Source organism: Calliopsis andreniformis, chromosome 5 (assembly GCF_051401765.1).
Source record: "Calliopsis andreniformis isolate RMS-2024a chromosome 5, iyCalAndr_principal, whole genome shotgun sequence".
Classification (NCBI taxonomy): domain Eukaryota; kingdom Metazoa; phylum Arthropoda; class Insecta; order Hymenoptera; family Andrenidae; genus Calliopsis; species Calliopsis andreniformis.
The window spans coordinates 7,531,466-7,553,326 of record NC_135066.1 but is presented as its reverse complement, the minus strand read 5'-3'; the positions used below and the strand labels follow the sequence as shown (position 1 = coordinate 7,553,326).

At 41.3% G+C, this 21,861-nt stretch overlaps 1 protein-coding gene across 1 annotated transcript in view; it reads right to left on the bottom strand.

Annotated features, from left to right (window-relative positions):
* Nucleotides 1-21,861, bottom strand: part of Meltrin (disintegrin and metalloproteinase domain-containing protein meltrin) — a 62,630-nt gene that overhangs the window by 26,618 nt on the left and 14,151 nt on the right. Inside the window, exon 2 of the mRNA XM_076377636.1 lies at nt 99-190. Within this exon, the coding sequence (XP_076233751.1) occupies nt 99-190 (92 nt within the window). The remainder of the gene's footprint in view (nt 1-98; nt 191-21,861) is intronic.

Genomic DNA, 21,861 nt, shown 5'->3' with positions numbered 1-21,861 from the left:
CATAGAATATCCCATTCCCAACATCTAATTCTCATTTTCTCTCTGCTGTGAGTACAGGTGGTTACAATCTGAAAACAGACAAAACGAAAGTCACTTACGCTCTCTTTGGTCGACGAGATTTGTCTCTTGGTCCTGCCATGATAGACGCGCGGTCTGACCACCGTGTGCCTGCCGAAATCCGGTGACGGTCCTGTGAACACACGCAAGCGGAAATCGTTAGTGAAATACTGGCGCGTCCTTTTGTCTCCGCTTTAGCGGCCGTTTTAACGAGCAGACGGCGTTTGAAGGGAAAACAGGGTACTTTCGACCGCTGCCAAACGTCCCGCGGGGAACGCGAGCTTTTGTTCCGAATTTCCGCGCGGAAGTCGCGTTTGTCCAACCGTTTCGCCACTTTGACGCTAATTACATCGAGAAAGATCCGTGCCACTGAACCAATCCTAACTAAAACGTAGGCGAGCGTAGGAGGTAGAAGGCAACCTTCGCCTCGTTTCTATCGCGAAAGAATAATACTATCTTGCCATTTCTTCCCGCGCCAGTAAACACGGGGCGGTATTTATTTTACTTTCATCGCGAATTCCCGTGAACGTCGAGACGGAACATCGCGGCGAGCGCGGAAATAACTTGAACAACTCCACCGAGCAAAGTTTCCCTGTCGGACGGATAGAATTTATCAAGGAATTCAGTTAGCATGGATTTAACCCCTATAATTTGCATCTTCGAGATAGTCCCCATGCCCAGCGGCGAAAGAAACTGAGCTCCAAAATGGGTGGTTCCTTTTCAACCCTTCGATATCGAATAAAGTAATAGTCCCAGTAGCCCACCAGGTCCCAGTACCTCACATTGACTCTAATTTTATTTACCCAACGTTTTAAAACCTTTAGAAACTTCTAAAACTACAAAGCATTTATTACCCAACAATTTTCAAAAACACTTTGCCCCAGTTTTCCTTTATTAGGAGACGCTCTACGTCATCGAATAAAGATTGAAAATTTTCAGTGTCTGGCAATCTTCTCGTGGGATCGTACTGTATTTATTTAAAGACCGCTGAGTCTATATGAAGACGTGTGCTTGTTAAACGAATGCAATTAAAACACGAATAGACCTTTAACTCGATCTCGTCGAACCGATTGATCACGACGAGGTATCGTAGAGGCTGAGGTAATGTAGGTCACCGTAGAATTTCGATTGCTCCTTTAAAGCGAGCGAATCGTCGAGGCGATTTGCCGCGAACGGAATGGTAACACATGTGCGCTGTTTATGGGAATGGGATTGACGTCAAAGAGTGTAGCGGAAAGAAAAAAACACGGATTGCAAAAAGCATGGCCAAATGTACGCACGAAAACCGTGCGTCGATGGGCTCCGAAAAGCGAATTCCATATTTCGTGACGTAAACGATCGTGACCATCCCCCTGCCACTTCCCTTTCTTTTTAGTTTCTCCATCCGCCCGAATTAATTCCGCGTTCGGGAACAGAAGCTGTCTCCCACGAGTGAAATTTTCGCATCAACGAAGAATACCACCGCGATTCTATTATATGTACACACGTAGAGGCGATTCACGTGCATCACGTAGTCTTCAAAAATCTGTCTGACCTCGAAAAATTGGCTTTACTCTGGTGCTGTGCTTACCCTGTTACGCAGATTTTGCATACAAATAACATTCCAAATAAGAGCCCTCAACGATTTAGGACTCCAACAACGTCACAAAAATTTAATAATCGAGAATGGTAAAAATGTTGCTTTTTCCGCAACCAGACAACCATTGTGAGATACTGTGCGCGTCGCTGGCGCGCGAAGCGTCCATCCGAGGACACGGATATTAAATTCCAGTGATATACGGACAAATATCCCATTATTTCGAGTCAACGCAGGTTCCCGCGGTTTGTAATTAAATTCGAATAACGCGAATCCCCGCGCCCAGGTAGTTATCATGTCCTGGCTGCCTTCGTCGCGCGGGGCGGACAAACCAAGTGGATTTTAACAGGCTACCGTAAACTAGCATTAGCCTCGTTACATCTCGCTATGAGCTATGCACCAGTTCGCTCCGATCCCCGCTAAAATATGTTTTACTTTCCCGTACTTTCGGCTCGTAGAAAGCCCGACGATTTCGCGAGCTAGCGCTGCCGCGCCGAAAATGCATTTAATTTCGCGTGCGCGTGCACGCGACTGGATTTAATTAGGTCGACGCCAGGCGAATCCGCACCGTAATTACTTCCCGATTATCTAATGGATTTAAAACTATCCGGTCGACCGTGACACGGTGTTCGATTTGTCGCTAATTTCCTGTCGCTGTGTCGAGAGGAAATCGAAACTAGTTGTAGAGGCGATGTTTGAATTGTATGAACACCAAACGACCGACAATCACAGATGATTCATCCTGGTGTTATTTCTGGTTCACTGGGATTAAAATGGATCTGTGAGTGGGTCTCGTCGAACTGAACTTCTGAACTGATTTTGTTTAATCTTGAATGTGTATGGTAGGTACAATTACAAAGTTAGTTACCTATTACGAGAATTGTAAATATAAGTTTAAATTCTAAGAATTGTTTCCTGAATTTTTTCTACATTTGAATTTATGAAGTTAAATGCAGGTTTTTTAAAAAGAGAATTCAATTTTTTCTACATCGTATTTAAACAAAATTAAGTATATTTATACTTATACTTCATCCCTAACAACCCTCGAGCACATTACCCAAACACTCTAGTTACATAGGTATATCTTCTATCTCTGACAAAATTTGGGTTAATGACAGGCTCAGTAGAAATACGACGAACCTGATACGGAATAGTGTCGCATCATAGTCGTGTTACTCAAATCGATCGATGTATCTATTTCATACAGATGAAATCATATCTTTCTGTATGAAAGAGAGGGTCCATAAAACTACGTCTGCATTAGGCAACCGAGGCAACTCTTAGTCAGGCAACCGAGTTGATCAACCTTAAATCCATCAAAGATTTAACGACACAAGGAACAGATTGCTCTATCCTCGAAAAATACGACCTCAGAATGACTCAAGATCGTGAAAGTAGAATCGACTGTTCCTCCAGCAGCATATTCGAAATCGCTGGTTTTGACGTCGACAATCCGCTCGAATGAGTCAAAACGAAGGTTTGAGAAACGCTGTCGGCGTTAACGACGTTCATGAACGCTGCGAGCAGAGGGAGTGGCGGCGAGGACGAGGGAATTAGCGACGGTCAATTAGGTCGTCGTTAATTCGGCGTACGGCGCGTAGAAGCGAGCACGAGCGTCCAGGCATATGCGAAGGCGGATCTCTGCATTTCGTGTTCCCATGCCTTCTATCCCGATTTCACATGTGTCCCTCGGCCACAGTCGCGCGTTTGCGACCGTGGAAACTCACTCTACCCAGCCTGAGAAGATTTTACTCGGATTTGGCAAACGGCTCGTTCGATGACCCTGCAATGCAATTACGGGCTCCATCTCGCGTCGATTAAGCTTCGGTTGCCTAAATCCTATCGGGAGCTAGAGAGGAAGGGCTTTGATCATCAATGTTGTAATCTCTGATCCGATGCTGTCGATGAAGAGTCTATCAGAATTCTGTAATAATAGGATACGTTTTCCAGTTCGGCGGTTTCAACAATTTCAGCAATTCTTTTTTGTACCTGTTTTAAGAATTTATACGACTAGAATATTGAAACAGAAACATTTTTTAAAATTCAAATAATCAATGATGAACAAACATCAAATTCTGATATATGATACTTTATAATAGTATTTTGAATTTTTACATAGAATTGTTCAGTGTTCATATTCTTCCATGAAAGAAGACAAGAACTCCACTTATGTTTAAATGATCACAAAACTTGTTTCATTCATGTTCCAACCACTGGGGCATTCTGTACTACATAATTAATTTCGATTAGATTTAACAGTAGAGTAGAGTATTACAAAGTATGTTAAGAAAATTATCATACAGATTATTTGAGAAAAAATGTAAGATACTCGATTACTCAAAACTAGTTATTTGTGGATTAACATACCAATACAGAACAGGGTCCATTTCATCAATAGTATTATATTTTCATTGTTTGCGACAAGAGCTGGATCGAATGCAGACGAACGATAGGTCTTGTAAGAACTCTCGAAGGTACCGAGACTGCTCTCGGCGGAGCAAAAGTTTCTAGGGGTCCGAAGAGGAACATTACACCGACTGGGATCCCGGGGCTAGACGCTTTCGGATTAATTGCGACGTGAATGAACGAAGTCGGGCTTGGTGAATGGACCAATCAGGGCTCCATTTCTGCACTGCTTCGCCGATCCCTGTCTGTGCTCGTTAGTCAATTAAACTTCGTAATTATAGTCGATCTCGGAGGCTCGTCGAGGCGCGGAGAGGCACTCACTGCGTGACTCACGACCTACAGCGGATGTTGTGCACTACTCGATAATTTACCTATACGGACAACTCTTCCGCATTGTCGACGCTCTTGTTTGAGCAGTATCGAAATCTAATTTGAAGGTAGTAGCGGAGTGATGGAAGTTGTGCGCACAGGGACACATGTGGCACAGTTCTTGGATAGTAGATCACTGAGGGCCTGAGCGTATGTGTAATGTAAGTTATATTTTTAAGGGAATTGAATTGAATACCTACTTCACATAGAATCCAGTAAAGTAACAGGATTCACTAAGGTTCTCTTAATATAATTTAAAATTAAACCTTACTATCTATTAAGTTTTCATTAAGCTTGTTACTGGTTAATCACATTTTTGTAATTTGTATTCTACCAAACTTACATATTTAGACAATATGTCAAAAATCCCAATTGATGGGTTAAATTCAACTAAAACATTACCCTATATTCGTGGAGACCCAAAAATTGAAACTTGTGTCTATTGATTTCCTTCTGTCACCACAGCACACACACGTGATATCTGATATATACATCGTATGGTATCCAACTAATGAGGCAAATTAAACGCTAATCAACGAATTACGAAGGAAAAACAAGACAGAAAGAAAAAGGGAAGACTAACAACGCGTAGCAATTTCGAGCGCGTTAAAATTCCACTTGCGAACGGACGATCACGTAATTCTAACGGCAGGAAAGAAGTAGACAACTAGACATCGACGAAGGTCGACAGGGAGAACGAGCTTGCTTGTAAATCGATTTCACGCACACGAGGTATGCACGCTCGAATGCAAATTAATCCGGTAAATGCGGTGGAATCGTCCACTGAAAACGCACAGACTCGCAGAGAAAAACCGTGAAACGCGAAGCGAAGCCAAACGATGATTAACGCGTTCGATTAACGTATAGGGTCATTGAATCGTTGATGAAGAGCGATTTAAGACCGGAGACCTTGCATGGGGGAGGATGAGGGACCCTCCTTTTGCATCAGCAGAATACATATTTTCGATCTAGCGAGTATACGAAGGGTTTCTCGCGAGTGAATGCAAGGGAGAAAATCGGGAGAGCAATCATTTGATAACAATGGAGTAAAGTAACGAGTGAAATGGGTGGAATAAATACATCTTTCCCTCAATTTACGTTGTACTCTAATTTTCTTCCATTTCTGTTTAACACTGAGGGAAAGGTACGATAAAATTCTACTTTATACGTATCGATCTGTTTTACTAATTGTCATTCTAAATATTTAATCCCTTTTTCTTGAATAACAGGAAAATCGTATATTTTTATCGATAACGATAAATGCAGTATTGTTAGTTTTCTTGAGAAGTGGCATAACTATAAAGAGTAGATTAATTTTTGAAGTCTGAAATTTTTTGTGATAAATCATTATTGATTACTTAATCATTTAGGAATCAAATGTACTAAGATAATAATTTTTCCAAAAATATAACTACGAATAGTCATAGAACATGTCCCAACTCTAGAAGCAAAATAGTTCACCATCCACAGGAATCACAATTACCAAAGATTCACCAACGAAACTGCATACAATCCAACTTCGTCCTATGTTATCAAATACCATTGGTCGCGTCAACGAACAGTTTCTCTGCATCCATCTGTTCCAGTTCGTTTCCGTCGATGAAATTACAGCCTGAAGGGAACGTGTCCTCGAAAAAGGGTGCTCCCATTCGATTCGCTTATGAAGCTTGCGCCATCACCAATCCTTGCTCTTGGGGACATTAATCGTAGGGTTGACTCACCGCTCTGGAGTCCAGATATTATTCTGACATTACTTGATAATGGCAATTTTTTAATTTATACTGTTCTTCAATTCGCCAATTCAGTTTTTAGGAAAATATTTACAGAAGTACATTAAAATCAAGCGTTATAAGTGAAAAATTTAATGAATTAACTACGAAAGACTGATATTGGATTTCGACTTAAGAGCAGGTCGACTGCCTGGCGTTTAGATTATCCAGTTTGATCGAGCAGGTGAACCGAAGTCCTACTCTCCCGAGGGACTTGCGTCGATGTAGCAACTCAACCGAGTAAATTTCTACTCCCAGAAGGTGGAAGACTCGGACGTCTGCGGCGCATTCAATTAACCAGGGAGTTCAAGTTCGTCAATGCGGCCCGGGTTAATTGCCGTAAATAAGTGTTAAGTGGTGGTTTCGCGTCTTGGATTAACGTCCGTCGAGCTGCCTCTTTTCACTTTGCTTCCTACTCCTCTGCTCTTTTTTTACAGGTGTTCCTCGAGGTAGAATAATGTTAAGGTCACGTAGTTGGGTTTATCTCATCGTAAGGGTTTATCACACGTCACGCGAAGGTCTTTTAGGCTTTATGGATTCGTTTCCCAAACGAGAACTCGTTGTCCAACAGCCTACAGGTCAATCCTGCTTGCATAATGAAATGCATTAGACTTGTAGTGTAGGCGTTGTGCAACCGTCCTATTTTTCCACTAGACTTCTCTAACAAGGGACAACCTAACTCAGACAATCATCTAACTGATAATTTATCTCATGATCCGTACTTTTCCTAAAATACAATTTGTTTTCGAGATATTTCATATTTATAGAGACAAGTCAACTCATTGGTGAAATGATATATTATTTTCGGAATTTAAAGAGTAATTTCTTAAAATTGATTTCTTAAAACCCCTTAAAATTGAGACTGGACACTTATAAAAAAATATGTCTCTTAAATTTTTATGCTTAGCAACATATTCATTTATACGAACTTTGTCTTGTTTTGACAATTTTATCTCAAATAAATTATTTTGGGTGTTTTCCAAGTATCCAATTCCGTGAACTTCATACAGAGTTAATAAGTAGCGTTAACCATGCTTCCGCGAAGATGGCTGCCACGAACGTGTTCAGAGTTCAGGCCAGGCTTCGTTCTAGTCAGAACGCACCGAGACATCGATAATTACTATCAGTAACCTTGTTTGCGCCGGCGATGGTTCGCGTTATCCCAACAGACGATAAAACCGTGCTCGAAGCGAACTTTAATTAGCAACCGAAGCCAACTGGTGGTTACTTTGTGCATCTTCGCTCTCGACTGCTGACATTCCACTTCGCTCCGAGACGAAGGGAGAAGCTCTGACGATTTGAATAATGGAGCCATCTATTATGTGCAACGATTCCCCATTTAGAATTTTGTTTAATCCGCTCGAGAGGAGAGACGGATCCAGAAGCTCATTCTCGACATGCATCCACAGATATTATTATTATTACCCTCTTTTCGATGGAATTCTTCGCGAGCGGAGTTCCGAATAAATCTTTTTGCTTCCTTAGCATCGTTGCACTCTGCTTCCTTTAAATCTCAACGGCGCTACGGGCGGATTCGCGAGCAGGCCGTGAAAGAGGAGAGAATGGATCGAGAACGGGAGAAGGGGATGGAGTGAACTCGATGCAACCGTATTGAGGAGTCGAATACCAGAGGGGTAGAGATTTTGTTTCAACCAGCACGCGCGTTCTTGTTACTCAGGCTCCTACACGGCCTCTTAAATATTTGTTTCTCTTTGATTGCACGCGCTGCCTCGACTACCGATACTCCCCGAGATTACTTTCCGCGCTTTGTTCCGTCGGCTCGGAATAACTCGACATGTTGGAAGACTTTCCAATTTTGTCTGGGCTTAAAAAATGTGTTGCATAAGTCATGGAATGCTGATTACTTCTTTTATTGCACTATGTTTCAAGTGGAAAAAAACAGTTTCTCTTGGCGTTTTTCTATACGAACGATTTTTTATATTCAAATTTCTCAATTTTTAAATTTTCAAATATTTGGAAATTTGAAATCTTTAATTTCTATATTTTCAAATATTCAAATTTTCGAATTTTTAAATTTTCAAATATTCAAATTTTCAAATTTTCAAATATTCAAATATTCAAATTTTCAAATATTCAAATTTTCAAATATTCAAATATTCAAATTTTCAAATATTCAAATTTTCAAATATTCAAATTTTCAAATATTCAAATATTCAAATATTCAAATTTTCAAAATTTCAAATTTTCAAACATTCAAATATTCAAATTTTCAAACTTTCAAATATTCAAATTTTCAAATATTTAAATTTTGATTCTTTAAAATCTTCAAACATTAAAACTGTAAATCTTTAAATTTCTTAATGTTTAGACATTAAATTGTTAATATTAAAATTGGTCAATATACCTAAAAATTCTGTAAAACCTTTAATTATACAAAATTTTATTCCTTAAATCCTTAAATTTTTATTTTTAAATTCTCAAAAACCTTGTTACATGTTCCGATTTTTAGATTTCATTTCTATGAAAAAACCATCGAGTTCCTCATGAATGATTTGCAAGCTTATACTGAAATACAGTTCACAGTGATAAAGTATAGTAGAAATAATAAATTGTATAAATATTTAACACAGAAAATCTCTATAAACAACTAAAAATTGTGGAGTGAACTTTAATCTACTCTGGTAAATGGATTACTTCTTCCTCATATCTTACGTTCTGCTAACATTTACTCTATCAAATTACTATACTATCCCACGAACATTCCATTAGGATCTATAGCTTCCGTGCTAAAGTTGCAAAACGTAAACCACATTTGGCCTTTCGCAGTGAGTGTAATTCTTTAAAACGTCAGAGCTTCCGTGACGGGAATAGAGCCACGAGAGCAAACATTCAGGCAGATTTCCAGAAACGATAGAACTGTGGAACAAGAGCCGACAACGAAAATTCCAGTCGACCCGCAGACATCGAATAGAACAGAGGTTTTCAGCGTCCGAGAATGCCCATAAAGCATCTAGAATCGCGCCGCACGCGAGCCGATCTCTCAACAGATCGTCGAGCTCGCTCCTGCACTGCTCCAACAATATTTCTGATGATCGGTCCGAGGCAGACGCGCGCGAGCCTCCGCGTTTTTCGAATCCAGAAATAATCTCGCCTCTCTTCCCTCACGCAGCATCCTTTCCCCTTTTTCTCCCTTTTCACGTCTTATTTCCGTGCTGGTTTCTGGTTCTCGTTCGCCATTCGAGCGGCGTACGTGTCAACGGAAGTGGATTTCTTAATGAGACGAATGGAATAATAAGGGAAGAAGCTGCGTTGAGACAGGGAATAAAAGGATCCGCCCTCGAATCGGGTCGGGTCGCTGCGGAGAACTGCCGCGTATAAATTCCGCTTCGCTTGGCTTCTGGGAATTATAACAGACACGGATAAATAATGGCTGTGATTAATTATTAACCTACATTGATCATTAATTCCCGTTTTCAAGCTCCCTTCGATATTATTCCAATTTCCAGCACTCGTGTGTTAATCCCCACCTGGGGTTGGAGTACGGATATTTCTACGAAATACGACGAATTTTCAACTCCCCGTGTCATGACTTACAGTCAATCGATGAGTGACATAAAATTCGAGTTTAACCGAATCCGCGTGCCAGGAAAAGCGTGGGCAGTTGGTATTTTCCTTCCCCGTTATCTGCCTCGCTTCAGATAACGTATCGTCTCTACTACCACGTCCGCTCCTTCGTCGACCGAGAGATACATACTTCCGTACCGTGGACAGTGGTTCGTTGAAGTCTCCGAGCTCCATAGCGGTTGCAGACGAAGCAAACGCACAGGTGGTTCAACGATAACGAACAACACCGAGAGGTGATTAATCGAGGCAGTAATCAGGTGTCGTTAAGCTGTCTGAGCGGCGGATAGACGACGACGACAGCGGTAGAGGACCAGCGAAGTTTCGAGGATACGGCCAGCAGCGACCATTAGCGAGATGAGAGTGTAGAAACGCGACGACCGCCCGCGCCCCCGCATCGAATAATGGATTTTCGATAACGAGCACGGTCTGGTTCCCTGGTTTAATTATTTTCCATTTCGACTGGCCGATCGTATCGATCCCGCGCGTCTCGTTTCACCAAGTGAACGACGGTTTTAACCATGCGAGTATACACGTTGTCCTCGTAAAATGTCTGATCGGATCGACGTCGAAATACCGTCATCATCATCTGGAGGATACGACTCCATCGACGGGGAAAAATGAGTCGTCTGACCACGGGGGAGTAGCTCGTTTTCTCTTTATTATTTTTGCACCTCGGGGGCAGAATTGACTAACTTTGTAAAATAAAAAGCAGAGAGAATTGTCGGGGCAATAAATCCGTGACTGTATGATAAAACGATATGAATTACGTTTTTAAAACATATGAGCTGGCTTAATTGAGTTGGATTAAGTGAAGTCTACTAGATAGAATTTCTATTTTTAATGAAAGGGAATTATATTAATGAAGTTTCATTCTTAAAACTAAAGAATACAATAAAGTATAAATTCCACAATACAGAATTAAGGTTCAAAACTCTGAGTATTTGTATCTTGAATACAGAAACACTGTTTTTATCGTTATCGTTAAATTGGGCAGAGACTCTTTTCGTTATGAATCCCCGCATTGCAGTAATAATAACACTGAATTTGAGATTTGTGTCGTTAATAGTGAAATTAGTCTAAGCAAAAAATGCAAAAAGGTTGAATTTACCGCTTATTTTGTAATGTAAACCAATGCAACGCCAAATAAGCGATAAATTCGAACTTTTTTCGACTCTCTGCTTGAATCATTTTCATAATTATCAGCGAATTTGTTGCTCGAATCGAAGACAAGCGTAGTCACAGTCCTCATCGCGAGTTAAAAGTGTATTGGGAACGCGGGATACGAAGAGGTTGTCAAGTTACGGGTCGCTTAGCAGTTTGAACCTCTTCAAGGGCCTCGTTCGTGAAAACGCGAGGCTGTGAGGTCGGCGAAGATGCTAATTAGCAAGAACGAAGGGAAACAAGCCCGAAGGAAAACGCTCCAGGACCCTCGAAGAAGCTCTTATGCGTTCAGGACGCGTAGTAGCGAAAAGAGCGGGGCGATGACACACGCACGCCCGATATAAAACACGCTGGTGGTACGCGCAAGCACGCATATCCACGCACACACCCACACAGCGGATCCCTCCACCGTTTCTCTCCCTCTTCCTCTTTCTCCTCTCGCTCTGCCTATTCCCCTATCCTCTCCATCTTCGTCATTCTTTCGTTCTGCGTCGATGCATCGCATCGGGTGCGTTACACTCCGTGGAAGCTCGAGGTTACCGAATAGGGACCTAACGGCGCCTCTCGGCAATTTTGGGGATCCGAATCGGACCTGGGAGCCGGCTATCGATTTCTACCGAGATTCGACCACCCTACGTCCCTTTTCCGCGGGTCACCGATGGGTCAGCAGTTTCGCCAGCTTCCTGCATTCTACGTCGAGGAAATTCGAACACCTTTGAAACATGGCGGAGATTGGGAAAGAACGTGGGATGGATTGCACGCGAGTGACGATTCGTAACAGGTCGTGTGGAATGATGTTGACCTTTGATGAGATTTTTCATCTTGCATCGATTTCCACGGATCGAATATGGTATAATATGAATAATTGAATTTCTATCGGTATATGTACGCAAATGGGTAAAAAATCTATGGTATAAATCGAAAGCTAGGTCGAGGCAGAGCTCCTGGCGACGCTTTTATTAGGTAAAAGGTTGAAACAAGTGCGATTGAACCTCGATTGGAAAATGCAGCTGCAGTCACGGTTGAGTGCGTGTATCCAACAAAGTATGTATAATCATGCTTTATTATGCAGTCCAAATTGGACAAACACTTTCTAATTAAAATTTGCAAAGAGAAATTTCCCTCCTGTTACTATTTCATTAGCCTTGCACAGATGAGTGCAGAGGAACAAATTTTCCAAATTAACATGTAAAGCTATAGTTATTCTTGATAAAAGATCGAAATTGCACCTGGGAAGCTGGACTCGCTACAAAATTGAATTAGAATTTTGAAGATGTTGAAATGGATCGAGTATCTGTTGCTGGCCACGAATTACGATCAATTACACGCGATGGAAGGTAGGATGCGGGCGCATAGAGCTAAATTGCTGATAGGAGCCTCTTGTTGGTCGACTGGAAACGGATGCGCGGAGGATTGAAGCGAAAACGGGACTCGATGCAATGAAATGGACGCTAATTTTCTTTGATGAGAATAACTGTGATACATTATCACCAATATGGGACAAACATCTCATCAAACGAATATGACAAAGTATACATTCTCATTCTAGAAAGTAAATATTGTCATATTTGTTAATAATAATTTTACAAAATATTACAATTATTTTCTGTACTCTGAAGGAGTCTTCTTAGTCGAACAGTGATTGAGGATTTTTTTTAAACAAACTTCCTAAACATATCAATTTAAGACCTCGTGACTGCATTTAAGAATGGTTGAAAAATATTTGAGAATTCTTTCATACAAAAATAATGATTCTGTTAAAAGTTATAGCAGAACTGCTATAACTTATTTGGAACTTATATAGAAAAAACATTGCTTATTGGCACTTAAATTCAGTATATTATACATATATACTTTACAAGCATTTCTGGTTAAGAAATATCTCGGATGATAATAGCTTGAAAATCGCTGATCCGTATCACGACCACTCCTTGTAAGACGTTCCGCTGTAAATCGACAAGGCACTGAATAAGCGGAGGAAGAGAATCCGCCGACCAATTGAACCGCAGTTTTTCGGAGGGCGATTGTTAAGCGAGAAACTTTTCTTTAACTTCCTACCAGGACAAGTATCCTTAAGTTCTCCAAGAAGAAACAGCGTCGTCTCGCTCTCGAAACTTTGCCGTGTCTACGAGAAGTATCGATCCGCGAGGGATTGCTCTGACTCATGCCCACAATTTCTCCGAGGATCTTGGTGTTCTTTTATGTACAGTTAATTAAATGACTTTCTTCTTTCGTTTTCCGTGCAATGGAGTGCAAATAAAACCAAGGGAGGCATTCATATTTTGTTCGTATTTGAATTTAATTAGCGTTCAAGAGAAACACTTTCATCAGAGAATAAATAAATTGATAGAGTATTTAAATGTCTGCCCCTTGATTTCCTCCAATTTGCTTTTCAAATTAACTCGCATCGTTCCTTCCTAATTTCAGTGTTCCTACTTCCATGGAAACCACGGTAGCAAACAAACCTTCCCTTGCGGACTGTTTCTCTTTTGAATGTTCCTACCCCTCGTACAGAATTTTTCAACACGTGTACTTGCCGCTACGTGATTCGAGAATCCATGGGGATCCTCATCGAACGATATATCGAAGACGCGTGCCCCGTCTCCGATAGATTTCCTTATGCTTCGAATGTTGAATTCTACGGAATTCATTTCCGTAAATGGGTAAGCGATAACACGAAGAGAACTATATAACATACCTGCAGAATATTCTGATCTGATTACCGAGTTATAGGTAATGGTTCTGTAAAGATTTTGCTAGATAAATTTTCATCTGCAGCATTTGGAAATCTTTCACAGATATCGAATTCAACTTTCACTTGAATTCAAATAACTTGGCTAATCTGAACGTGCCTAGACACAATAGAAACTTGAAGGGATGTTTCAAGCCACGTAGAATAACAGGTCCACACTGCTCAAGTTGGTTTAAATCACTTGCATTCAAGCTACTCGAATTTCAGCAACTTGACTAATCTGAACAAGGCTTTACAGATGGTTGGATACCTTTGAAACATACAGCAACAAAAGACGACATAATGTTGCTGCCTCAGTGGAGCTGCACCTTTATACTGTATATGCTCATTACTAATAACAGTAGTAACAAGGTGCAAGACTACAGCGAGCGAAAACTGTTCCATCTTAACGAGTTCCTTCTCGCAGGACAATTTCTCGCGGTCGTAACGCAGTTGCAGAACTGCAACAAAGCTCAGCGTCGGCGTCGCGACGTCCGCGCTCGCCGACGCGATAATCAACGAGGAGTCGTCGCGACGCGTTATTTGCATGTTAATCAACGCGAAAGTGGCGAGTTCGAGCGCTCGCGAGAAATTGTCGCATGGCTAGCCCAGAGGACCTCCGTTTTATTCGCGTCGACTTTAATTAAACCGCGCTTCTTCCAGGCCTTCCTCAATGACAGCGCGTCGCGTAATTACGGCTGCGCGGGAACGCACCTGGCCGCGTCGAGACGCCAGTAAAAATATCTGTCGCGAGATATTTGCATAATAATGAGATAACCATCAGAACGATGTTTACTGAATTTCCAGGCCTGGTGCTGTGAAAACGCTTCGAGAGCGAAATTTCTCCGACTCGCGTGGAATAGCTAGCGATGTTGTTATTTGCTTCTGCATGCTGCAACTTTGTAGGGATAGCGTTTCGTGGTGAAACTTGCGAGAAAGCAGAAGTCGAAGAATCTCATTCCGAGCAGTTGTGTTTCGCACGGATATACTTACAGAAAGTGCAGCAGATAAGAGGTACATATGTAGCATACAAAAATATCAAGTCACGCGACATTTTTCCGTAAATATTCTGAACAACTCTACTTTTATTTGAAATGCACTTCCTTTCGGATACTATTTCTTCTGGATTATTTGCGATAGCTTCGTTCGTATTTTGAGGAAAGTTTTTTTGAAGAAAGGAACATCACGATACATTTTTTTAACAAACTAATGCATGTGTATATTGAACACTTTCTTTTTCAGTAACATGGTTTACAATACAATGGTCGAATAAAATTCCAGGTATGGTATGGCTCTGGCAACTTTAAGCTTCGAAAGAGCATTTCATATGCACCCACCTAATATGGGTATGCAGAGTGATTCAAATTGATACGTCAACAAGCGATAGAGGACAAAAGAAAACTTTTCTTTAAACATTCAACTCGAGATTAATGTTTCATACGAACTTGGTAACGTGCCAAACAAGTCGTGTAACTTCTATTTTTAAAGTACTTATTTAGTCATTTAACGGAGCAAGCCTGTTCCTTGTGTCAGTAGAATACATATTTAGGTGAGAAACAGGCATAAAGAGACTACATGATTTAGTAACAATCTAGCAACACTGATAAACTTAAAAATAAACAAGAATTAAAACTATAATTTCGAAGTCCTTATTAAGTTAGCATTATTAAGAATATAATTATTAAGAAGCCCTACCACACGTGTATCTATCAAACAAAAAAATTCTCCTCATCAATCCCCGCTACCTCTCGCTCTCTTGACCCGAAAATCCGAGTCACCCTCCGTGCAGGTATTTAATTTAAATGCATCGATTAGAATCGAAAAGGCAGTTGGGCCGCATCCAAAAATCCATCTCGTTTCGTCTCCTTGATGTTACTGCTAACGCTCGATCGAATAAGCGATTCGGCACGACAAGGCGCCTAGACACCGTATTGTGCCCTTCACTCCTAGCGTTTCTCCTCTTTCTCAAAAATCGTTCGCTCGACCGCGGCTTATACATAATTTATCGCGCGGTTCATTCTTAAACACGCTTCCTGGCGGCCACGTGGACGGTTTCAGACATTCGGGAGGATGTCGCCGCTGCTCACGTATCTCACGTACCATTGTTGGCGTTTCTCTGTACAGTTCCCAATAGGGGAAGGGTCGATGAAAGGCACGAGGCGCGCGTACGCGATACCTCTGACCAAGGATTACGTTTTCTTTCGTCTGTGGTCTTGTTCTTGCCGGAAGCGACGTCTTGCCCGAGGCAGGACAGTGCTCGTCGGCGCTTTGTGCAGTTGGAAGACGATTGCGCGGTGAAATCGGCTGGAAAATATTTCTGGAAACCGTAACTGGCGGACTGGGCGAGCTTGGCGCGACGCTGGAGCATCGAGCGGGCAAGGGTCAAGCAAAAGAACCCCCGCGAGCACCGTAAGCCGGTCGTCATCGGTCGACCAAGGAACACGAAGCCCTTCGACTTACGACGCCGTTTCCGTGTCCGATAAAGGGATTTACGACGCTGGTTACAACGGTCATTGGACACGACACGACGTGACATGACCCGAGCGTTGTAGATGTACTCGCGTGGGGTACACCCTGTTTTCTGTCGCAATCTAATATAACAATTTCACAAAAATTCTACATCTTCATCAAACAGGAACTAAAAATGAAGAAACTAATGAGATACTACATACTATGGAAGTTCAAAGATCTCAAAGATCCAGGAATATCCCCCTCCTTGGTAAAACGATTCATTGCTATAAGCCAAGACACTAATTGTTCTGCTCCCACGCAATCGTTAAATGGAAAACCACATATATTCACAGTAAAAAGAATTCCCAGTACTACTGGCGCCTATTTCATAAAACTGACCTGCCTCAAAGTGTGAAACTCCACCTGAGAACCATCTTACTTCAAAGCAGACAGACACCGTCTTCGGCCAAAGTAGACTAAAGCCACACGGTTACTCGGGTCTAACATTGACTCTGTAGGAAATTGCGAGGTCTTCGAGCTTACTTTCCCATCTAGTTTCATCGTTTCTCATAATCGCTCAGACATCCACGAGCCACCATTACCGACACGAAACGAAGTCTGCGTGTTAGGGTCATTGTTGTAACGATCGAGGGCGATTTGCTTCACATTCGGCGAGTCTCCGTTCTTTTGCAGGCTGTCCGCGAGCCGCGGCGAAAGAGTCGACTCTCTCGAGGCCGCTCGTAACCGTTTACTCTCGTTTTATTGCAACTGTGTACGTATACCGTTAGAACGAGCTCGCGCGGCCTCGACGTCGCCAGACCTAACCCTCGAGGAGGAACTCCAGCCTCCCGTCGTTCCAACACGTGCCTCCATATTACCGGAACAACAAACCGTGCGCGCCGACCGGCTGGCTGGCTGCGTGCACATCCAGTCGACGATGGAAAGTCGATAAAACGTCGGCGATGCCAACGAACCTGGCACCTGGTGAGTCATCGTCGTCTTGCTCCTAACGAGGCGCCCGCCAAATCGCCTGTTCTGTTAGGCACCCGAGACAGCGACTTTCGATCTCCTCCTGAGGGCGTGGAGTATGGTTCTCATTATGAATTCGACGTGTTCACTGTATCTTGGAATTGGTTAAAGAGCTACACCGAGCTAATGGTTCATGAAGTCGATCTTTTTCTTTGTTTCTTTTTAGAGTGTGCTTTAAAAGCTTTCAGAATGTTTTTTGATTTTATTTTAGTCACGTCGAGTCGTAACAATAGTTGAAATATTCATGTTTTTGGGTTATACGTATGGCTGTTGATACCTAGGTGATATATATGTATACATCCATATCATCATGGCTAATTTTTTTATTTTTTGCAGAGTATTGGTATTTATTGAATCATGGTTTGAGATTTAGCCATGGTTTTACTGTACCTACTTTTATTTTTAATATTTACAGTAAATCATTCAGGATATAGGTAACCGTTATCCTGTCAAAGTGAATTGACAAATATTCTCTGAATTCTAATTCTTGGAATTCTGTATTTAAATCTTGAGTGATCCTACCTTGATATTACAAGAGGTATTATACGTGTCCCATGAGAAGTCTTTTAGAAAGCATTAGAGGCACTACGTTTCAAGGGACTTCTCATGAGACATGAATAATAATTATGACTGAGTTAATTGAGGTTCTACGACGTATTTCGCCGTCGCTCACTGATAAGCGGTTGGAACTTTGTCAACTGAGTATGTTATACTTAAGAATAGACTATATGTACCTATAAAGTACGATGAATTTAGCTAAAGTGTTATAATATATCAGAATATGATAATTTCTATTTTAATGATAACAATACTTCATTTTATACCGAAAGATGAAGACTGTCGAAAATTTTGAAATTTTCTGCTATTTGTAAAATATTTCATAGAAAATTATTGAGTGTCAAATGAATTTCTACAGTGAATTTTGAAACATTAACTGTGTTAGTTTAAAGAAAACAATTTTCAGAAATTCAACTTATAGCTGGATTTTTAATATGAATACTTGAATACGCCTTTTAAGAAACTATACCATAAAACCTTTACAAATATATCTCCACTTGTTAGCTTCATGTGGAAACTTCCAAGAATAACTAAGATATCAATTTTCTTTGAAAGATATCGTTTGTCAAGACCACCTCTTCGATACTGCTCGATCAATGACGAGGAACTTATTGATTAAGAATTTTACCCTTGAAATTTATATACCTACATAATATAAAGTACATCGTATTTGTGTATAATTATGTATACATAGATGTAGCTGGAGTGTATTAGAATAGGTCAGTTCAGTATGAGCTACTTTTATAGTAACACCAACTCACTTATACATATGCATACCAGCAGTGACACTGACACTTTTCTCAATAGAAATATTCCAGATAACTGCAGATATTCCCACATGTAGATATTTTTAACGTTGACAATATGCCAATACGAAATACACTAACACCTACAGATAGTAAAGATGACTCAGGGTTGTGCTAACACTGCAGAACCGACAATGAGTAAACATTTCACGTGAATGAACTTCGAATTTCAATGGAAAAACTAGAAGAGTTTTACTACGAATCTAACAGACAAGCTTGAGCAGTCACAGAAAGGTAATCCCTTTACTTGTCGATAAAACTTTCGAAACTATGAAGTAAAGGGAAAACAATTTCAGTTGGTATTCGGTCGACGCGACGTTTGAGGTATTTATTGGAGCTCTTATACCACGCCCCCAAGAATGATCAGAGTTATTCCTCTCTTTAGATCCCATTTACAGAATTTACAATTTGGCAACTAGCCTAACTCGTAGCTTCAGTGTTCTCGGGACTTCAATGTGTTCTGACAGAGCGTTGAGGGTATTGATCAAAAACTAATCGAAAAAGTGACCCAGAACACTGTATTTTTTCTCTTAAGGATTAACACTCTTCAGAAATATTACACATAATATCCAAATATATATGTATGTATGTATATAACCCTATAATTAGCATTTAAAATATATATATGACAAGTAAAAAGGGTGAATAAATGTTCCTCATTTAATTAGCGTTGAAAAGGGAAACGATACAGGAAGTTACCCTTTCCTCGAGAGTCTAATGGTCGAAATCCCATGAAAAGCGACGAGCAATCGATCGAGGCTAGGAGAAAACGATCCGCGACGGCTTAAAAAAGCTCAACGACCCTCGGTCGTCTTTTTTCCCGTCGAATTCATCGCGGCGTCGTTTAATTCAGAGTAAATAGCTTCGGTCTCTGTCGGCGAGTTACGCTGCTCGAGCCACCCTCGAAAACGGCAGAACTTTCATTTCCGGAGGCATACAAAAACCGATGGAGTTTAATCGGAAGAACGAGAGCAACGAGCAGATCTCTCGATCAACCTTTCGCGAGGTTCCAGGCTACCCATTTCACGGATTTGTTGGACTTTTCAACTGGGAGTTCGTCGCGCAGGGGAGAGTCGAATAAATTTAGACCCAGTCGGAGGAAAGACCACCCCTCTGCTCTTCCGTTTCTCTGCCCTACCGAGCGCCGCGACGACCTTTTCCTATTATTTCAGCCGGTTGGAGCGTGCCATGCTAGATAATCGAGAGTCAGGATCCCAGAAAAACGAGAGAGCTGATGTCGGCCTGCTGACAATGGCGGGGAAACGCAAGAACGCGGAGATAATAACAATTTTATTTGATAATCATAGGCCTGTCATTACTAGACTGTGGATGTTTCTACAAATTCGTGTTTTCGTAACTATATCTTCCAATTCAGATTTAGTTTATCTTCCAAGTAATATGAAGTGCACTTCACTTTCGATATTTCATATATTTTTATATACTATATGAATTCTTATAAATTCTATGATATTTCCTATAAATGCATAAAGATTCGTTGTCTAGTTATTAAAAGTGTACAGTGGTTACAATGAATTCAATTAAATATTTAATCATCACTTTCCTCGTACACCGTTGCAGAAATTGAACGATTCAGAAAGAGAAATGAAACTCAAAGCAGAGAGCAGAAAATTGCGAAGAGTCAAAGAAATAATTTGATCGTTGTTACTGCTGCTCTGATTTGTAGCGCAATATACGCTAACAGGCTCTGTTCAACAATTTCCAGGCATTTGCAATGAATTTCGCGACGTAATCTCCACACTATCCCAACAAAGACCTTTGACCAGTGGGAGTACAAAGCTCGCGATTTTTTCACTTGCGCGAAATTCGAGGGAAATTGAAAACATCCAGAAGAGAAACGCTACCTTCGCTAAACTATACATTTCGATTGGAACAATGCTTGGCACGATTCAGAGAGGAACGAGTGTTCTCGAGCCGTCAGTCGATTTCGTTCTAAATATAATTTGTGTGCGCTTCATCAAGGTATCTCATTATCCAACATCTGTTTCCATCATTAACACCTGGCGGATCACTGGGACAGACTGAAATGAAATTTTTATATCTAATCACTAGTAACTCAAAAATGTGGGAATATGATTGTTGCATCAAATGCACAATTATACAAATACTTGCAAAACACTGATACTTGAGGTGATACTGTCCCTGCGACTAATTGAAGATCTCTTAAGAAAAATAATCCTTGTCAATTTTTGTATTTCTAGGGTAACAAAAAATACTGTGCTTTCTTTAATTCTTTTTCACAGTACCATACACACCTATTGTATTCTTAACACTAGAATGTGTTTCAATTTAAGCAATCGATAATTTAACACCAGCTGTTTTTATTGTAGGGTCTTCAATTAATACAGAACTTGCTAGGTATCACCACACAATCATTGCTGCAAACGGATGAACCGCGTTTTCCCTCTCCACAGCAGATTATACCACTGCGTAAGGATTCGGAAAACCGCGAAACCATTAAAGCAAACGTGCAGAATTAACAAGGCGAAAGTTGAGAACCATTTATTTTCCTGAGCACGGGGACCGATTAAGATCGGCAGATGGGCCACGAATGACCGAGCCTAGAGCTCGAGCCGCAGGTAAATCGAACAATTCCGTCGGCTCGGGGGAGTCCAGGTGTGCTGAGACCCGAGAGCCGCCGCGCGGGGTAGTTTTCTCTGAAAACGCTCTGAAATCCGAGCAACAAAAATCGGCCGAGTTGGAGCGGGTCCAAGGCGGGAAAAAGTGACGCTACAGGAGGCACTGGTGGACAGGCAAGAAACACTTTCTAAAGAAAAGAAACGAATCGACTGACGTTAATTCGTGCACGCGTCTAGCGAAGAAGTCCGCGAGGACATCTGTCTCTGCCTCGAGACTCCGTGTGGGCTTTCTTTAATCGAGGCTGTCGTCCCTTTGACGGGGGAAAGCGTTGATCCCGAATTAACATGAGATTCTATTAACGCTTGAAGGGACTATCTTTAGAAGCGACTGCTAGAAGGAGAAATGAGCACTGGAAGAGCAAGGCAAAAGGAATGGAACGCTAAGAGGGGAAGAATTCATCGTCGCGTAACGAAGAACGGTCGAATTGATCGGGAATAGTGCGTGAAATCCTGCAAACTTGATGAAACACCAAGCGTTCTGTGGATCTTATTTCCTCGCTTAATAGGCGATCCTTCGAATCCATTTTTAGGTGGATAAATCCATGCCCTGGAGAAACGTGGCTGGTCACGTGAACCAAACAACTCCACGAGACAAACAAACGTGAGACGCGAGCGTGACGCATGGAAACGTGATCGCGAGCAATGCATCCACCTCCATTTTCGCTCGCTGGTCCACTTACTATTTTTACGACGGGTATTTACGTCC